The sequence below is a fragment of the Necator americanus genome, chromosome V, assembly GCF_031761385.1.
Source record: "Necator americanus strain Aroian chromosome V, whole genome shotgun sequence".
Taxonomy (NCBI): Eukaryota; Metazoa; Nematoda; class Chromadorea; order Rhabditida; family Ancylostomatidae; genus Necator; species Necator americanus.
This window is the reverse complement of record NC_087375.1, coordinates 19,755,583-19,761,582: the sequence shown is the minus strand read 5'-3', so window position 1 is coordinate 19,761,582 and position 6,000 is coordinate 19,755,583. Positions and strand designations below refer to the sequence as shown.

The window sequence follows — 6,000 nt, the reverse complement described above, 5'->3', positions numbered from 1 at the left end:
CACGCTAAGTCGCGTAAATGAATTGCGAACAATGCCCTTGTGTGAGAAAATTTACCCTGATGACGCTCATCCTTGTGACATAAAGTATGACAGAGCCTTCAAGCGATGAAAACAGTCGCGCAAGGACTCAATGTAGTTTGCTCTGCTCCTCTACCTGGAGCACATGCCCCCTGCTGCACAGCTCATTCCGGCACGATTGCACTGTGATGGCGCTTCCGGTTGCCATTGCGGACCCTGAGGAACCACAGTCTCGAAAGCACCATTCCAGTGACGTAAGCTCAGCATTTGAGTTATGCGGGGGTTTTTCAAGCATTCTGCTTTGCGATTGCCTTACTGCCCCAAAAACGACTCGCACATGATTGCCATGCTTATTTCGTTCCTGAAAGATTGTATAGAGAGGCACTGAATTACTAATTAGCAAATTAAAGCAACGCAGCCGAATTACGTGCACTCCGTATCAAGCGCACCGCAACAGGTTGATACGTCCTCGTTGAAGACGAGCACTCAGCTCTCCCTCTCCGAATATGCGAGAAAAATGTGCGAGGTCCTTTTTTTCGTCTTTGTAGCTTCTCATTCTTTTCTCAGATAATAAAGCACGTCTAGGATTGCGTATTCCAGCCAACTATTTCTTGCATTAGTTTTAATTGTTTGTTTTGTTTCTAGGGCGCCTCTAAGAGTTTTTATTTTGTCGAAGTTGAATTCCTTCCCCATTTTTTGCGTAATTGTACATGATTAGCGCTTGTCGTAGTCATAGTCGTAGTGTAATCTCAAAATTCGCCCTGGAAGAGGGCTATCTAGCGGGGTCAAAGCGGCATGAAGCACAGTGCACAGTGTAGCGGCTCCGCTTGGAGCGGAGCGGTGGAAAGAGCCGCGAATGAGAGTATCGGGAATTGTTTTCATTGTGCTTCCTTTTCAAGGATTTCTCAGCTTTCTTCGTCTGCGCCGCGTTGAAGTGAGGGGACCGTCGAAAGCCGAGATCCATGAATTCACGTCTAGAGCCACTCGTTTGCTTTTTCCAGTAGAGCTTTTTCTGACAAGGTTGGATTTGAAAGTTCTTTTTACCCGCAGCTGTTGCGCATGTTTGCTGTTAAGAACTTCTTTCTTTGTTGTATGTTCTCATTATGGATTACGAGAGTGTTGAGTTGGACTTTCTAGAGGCAGCATATCACAGATTTGACGGTGTTGGAATTTCTCCACGAAAAGATATGGGTAGGGATGCAAAGAAGCGTGATCGAGCCCAATTCGCGTCATCACTCGCCACCCCTGCACAAACCGGCTCCGTACTGCCTATACAGTTGCTTCACTTGGATACGCTGCTGAGAAAACCTAGTTGATTCTCGTCCTTTCGCTCGCAGATGCGGCGCGCACACGGTTGACGCGTTGGAGGGCGTCTCCTAGGAAATTCGACATAAGTGACATTTTCACGTCGTATTTTCCGACTACTAAGGTAGTTGAGCGGGAACATACTCGTACTCCTGATCCTAACTCCTAAGCCCATCTCTTCTTGGAAAGACATCAAGATCGTCAATTTCACGGTATGCTGCCTTCAAGACGAATTGAAGCCTTCAGTTTTTACAGTGAAGTTGTTAATTAGGAACTTTAGAATATTTGACGTGCAAACTGAACATTCCGTTCCAATAGTGTCTCTGAAATATGATTATTTTTAGATTTTGTATAGATGACTGAAATCCTTACCTGAAAAGAATTGAAGCTTATGCCGTTTCGATGTTATTTCCATATTTTTCATGACGCTTCCGAGTTATTTACAAAAGAACTAAATGTGCCTCATGGGACACTACTTCATTATATAGCTTCAAAATAGCTTTAATTAACATGGCAACTCAGCGTTGAAACCATAGCCGCCACCCTATTTCGATGGTCTCAAATCGAGGGGGAAGCTATCCTTGACAAAATCATTCGTATTCCTTTTTCTTGCTTGTGGAGGACGAAAATTTCTCCAGCTACTTCTATGACGCATGGTTATGGTACCAGTTCCTAACAAACTTCCTTATTTGGTTGCGGAAGCAATTCCGACATTCGCTGCTTCAATAACAGATAATTTCAACAAGAACGAGTAATCGTTGTCTGCTTACTGATTAATCCAACGTGTTATGTGACTGTGATTCAAATTGACTGCTCTTTTGCTTGAAGGGAAGAAAGAAACAAAATAGTTTGCTTGTCGTTGCTGCGAGTGCTACTTCTTAGAAGCCTACATAGAAGACAAGACTTCTTAAAAGTAAAACGGATTTCGAAAGTTTTAGCTAAGCTGAAACAAGTTTTGATCGGGGATCTCTAGAGAAAAAAGGTGTTCTTGGAGTCGAAGTTGGACAAAGTGTATCGCAGATGTTCGAAGGGGTCTGCATTTTTGATTTCTCATTTTCTGAGACGTCTGTACACGCGTGGTAGTGCGGGGAACTCCCACTATATTGGACGAAATAATCCTCACTCGGAGGGTATATCTCATATCTTACAACTCTTCCAAAACCACAACGTAGTACATTTGCGAGCGCCACCTCCACCAACTGGGGTGCGGACGCCGCGGCGGACTATGCGTCGGAGCGACCGGTGTCTCCTTCATTCACCAAGTATTGTTGGTTTTATCTGCAAGAGCATAAAGTTAAGCTTTCAGTTCAGCTGAGAATGGGCTCGCATTTCTGTTGCGGGTCATTACCTACTGCTTGCTTATTCACAGTTTCACATTCAAAACGTTTCCGGAACCACTTCCTATGTATGGTGTAGAGGCAAACCTTTTCTTTTGCAGCAGCGCGCAGTGTGGTTCTTTCCGTGAAGTAATTCCTAGAAGATGTATTAACGTGGCATGATATTTTCACATTACGCACGGTCAACATATTCGATAATTATTTGTGTAATTTTTCAACATCACCATGTTGTGTGTATATTTCCTCCCTTGTGTGTCGCTATATCTTTCTTTGACACTTTTTTTACCCTTTTTTTAAAAATAGATGTTTTGATTCTTTCTTGCCTATTGGTCTATCCAGGAAGATTTTTTGTAGTTCTAGTCGTAATTCTTCCACTTTTTTGCTCATTCATCTCTACGTGAAGAGGATACTGGGAGTGCAGAGTATTATGTTATACTTTCTCCTGGTGGGCATAACTCTTACTTACTTATTCTGTTAACGCTAGAAAAGACCCTACCGTTTACTCTTTTTTTCTCAGAGTTTGCGTTTACCAACTTTCATTAGTAGCATATGTCCAGAACAATAAAAAATCAACTAAAGTTAATTTTAAGGAGAAATAGGAAAAAACGAAACAAACGAAAGATCTCATATTGTTTTTGAAGCGATTACGCTAAAATTATACAACTTCTATGTTTGTGTGGCCTAATTCTATTTTCTAGATGTTTTCCAAGAAATAATTTTGCCAGTTTATTAAGATTCTTTGATGTCCGTTTGTTGTAGCTTCTCTATGGTTTTCGAACACTTAAAACCGTTTGCTTTGCTCCTGCATAGTTCAATCTGCGATGAGCGTGAAAAATTTAGAAGCCTCTATTCCTATATCCCTTCATTTTTCCACACAAAATCTCCAGCACATTCAAGAATGAGCCTACAGAATTGTTCGAACTTCTTGACTTCTTTGTTTCCCTACATGACTTTCTGCTGTCATTCTGTAGGTCCGTGGGGAGTGCGGTTGCTTGATATTTTGGCATTTCGCGATTATGATGGTCTATCATTTTTACATGAAGTGATTGAAGTGATTGAAGCCTTTTATCTGACTCATTTGTAACTTCTGCAACTCCCTTCCATTCCATCTACGCCTTTTAAATACTCGTTTTTAATTATTCTTGTTTCCTTCTAGTTCTATTCATCACTTTTTCGAAGACACCGCCGTTCGATAAATTAAACAATGCTGTTGTTCCTATATTCCTGCATTGTTTTAAAGCTTTAAAAAACCAAATATCAAATGTAAATTCTTCGAGATGTGACACTAACTTATCAGAAGAGTCCAGGAGTGTTACGCAAGAGCGTACCTACATATTTGTGGTTTGAGGAATTGATGTTAAAAGAATTCTTGCAGCGGATTCAAATCGTCAAAATCACAGGAGAAATGCTGCAACGTTCCTTTGTTTTTGTCTCATCACCTACAATTTTTCCAAATCCTTCGCTATCCTCTCCTTCCTTAGTTTCAACGTGCTATGATAAGTCTCCTATTATTTTTCCAGTGATCTTGTCGGTATTTTATTTTTCGAGTGCTCGTCTTAATTCCGCGAAAAAGCGCAGCTCAGCTCATCCAAGACACTGCCTTTTTACTTCTTTTGTCCTCATTTGTTTGACAAATCGATAATCGATTGCTGTGGCGATAAGCTATCCGGGTTTTATTTTGGAAGAGGACAAATACATTGCAAAAACGTGTTCCTTCAGTAGAAAGGCACCGTTTTATCTGCAAATTCATCTAAGTCATCTATTAGAAATCTTAGCTATTTTTCACATCATGTCAGCTTCAGAATTTTTTTAAAATCTCTCAATGAATGGGATTTTTGAATCTCTCTGTGACCGATGCTTTTTTAAACATCCTCTCCCTTTTCTCCATTTCCAAGAAGCAGCTGTCCCATATTCGTCTATTTGTTTATCTAAGTATCTTAGTTGTCTACGTTTTCACATATCTGCGCATGTCGGATTTTTTTTTCATTTTGTATCCAAATGCTGACTGTGAAGTCGATTGTTATGTTTGTTGTTTTCTAATTAGAATTGTGCATTGCGTTCAAAATCAAATTTTCTGTTTGCCTAACGGTAACTGCCAGCCCTTGTAATTTGTAGGGATAGGAATTTAATATGTTGTAATATATATTAATTAATGTTTAATTCTATACGTTTTTTACTCATCAAAACCATGTAGCTTGTTCAGTTTTAGGATATCTCGAAACTTGTAATTTTTTATGTTCTGAAGTTTAATTCAGCTAGCGTTCAGTTCTTCTACCTCTTCTTTCTCTCCTTCTTTTATTTCTTGGTTTAATTTATTTTAATTGCGAAGGTCGCGTTTTCTGAAAATAGTCTTCTCCAATTTGGTGACTCGAAAGCGGCGATCAGCTGTCATCCTATGTGAGCGTCTAAGTCACATTTTGGAAAGAGACGAGAGCCTAAGCGAGTACCGATTCACGAGTCTGAAGCGCTCGTTGTGGACCGTTGACAGCTATTCAAAGGCAAGCCTATTCGCGAGATATTTTAAACGAAAAGTTGAAAAATCAGAGACCTGTGTTCGTGCCTATGTAGTCTACGCACCATCTAGTTCTGATCGACAATTTCCAGACAATATTTCAGTATTAAAATGCCTGCTGATAGAAGTTATATCTTTATTGCACAAGGAAAGTCCACGAATGTTTGCCATCCCTCCTAACATGCAGCGTGTGTTTTACGATGTACGTAAAGCGAAGAATGACGTAAACAAAGTAAGTATGAACACTTGACGTAGCGGAAGCGATCGTCAAGTGTTCATACTTACTTTGTTTGTCCTTAAGCGATCGTCTAAACATAAGAAGAGGTTGAGGACATCGTGAATGCCATCAATCACTTTCCGAGTCATAGAGTAGGGACAAAACAACATGAAGCACAGTGGAGGTGAAGCGGCTGCGCTCGAAGTAACGCGTTCGAGATAGCGGTCGGAGTAGCGCTGAAACCATCGCGAACTTAAGCGATGGGGGTCCCACGGATGTAGCCTGCGCAACTGCACCGTGCTTTACGTCGTTTTGACCATTGATGAAACCTCATCTAAGCAAATCACTGTCTAATAGCGCTGTAAATTTACAAGCAAATCTCTTTTCTTGATTTGAGCTATTTTTTCTCTTCGTCGAGTTCTAGGAATTGAAATTCGTAAATTGGCTACGTCTCCTATTGTTAATTTGTATTGCATATCCGTTTTCTATGCAATCAGTTCACGAACGAATTTTAGAGAGAAGATTTCAAGGAAAAGTTTTTTTTTTTGCTCGCAACTGTGACGTTTTCGATACCCCTACGATTGTCTTAGTTTTCATACGGGATAGGGAGC

General features: G+C 40.5%; 1 protein-coding gene across 1 annotated transcript; it reads left to right on the top strand.

Moving 5' to 3' along the window:
• Positions 1 to 1,121: 1,121 nt before the first annotated feature.
• On the top strand, positions 1,122 to 1,334 carry RB195_014470 (uncharacterized protein; the record flags this gene model as incomplete). Its single annotated transcript, XM_064204757.1, has 1 exon — positions 1,122 to 1,334. One exon carries the CDS (start codon positions 1,122 to 1,124, stop codon positions 1,332 to 1,334), a length of 213 nt encoding a protein of 70 aa, XP_064060638.1.
• Between the last annotated feature and the right edge of the window lie 4,666 nt (positions 1,335 to 6,000).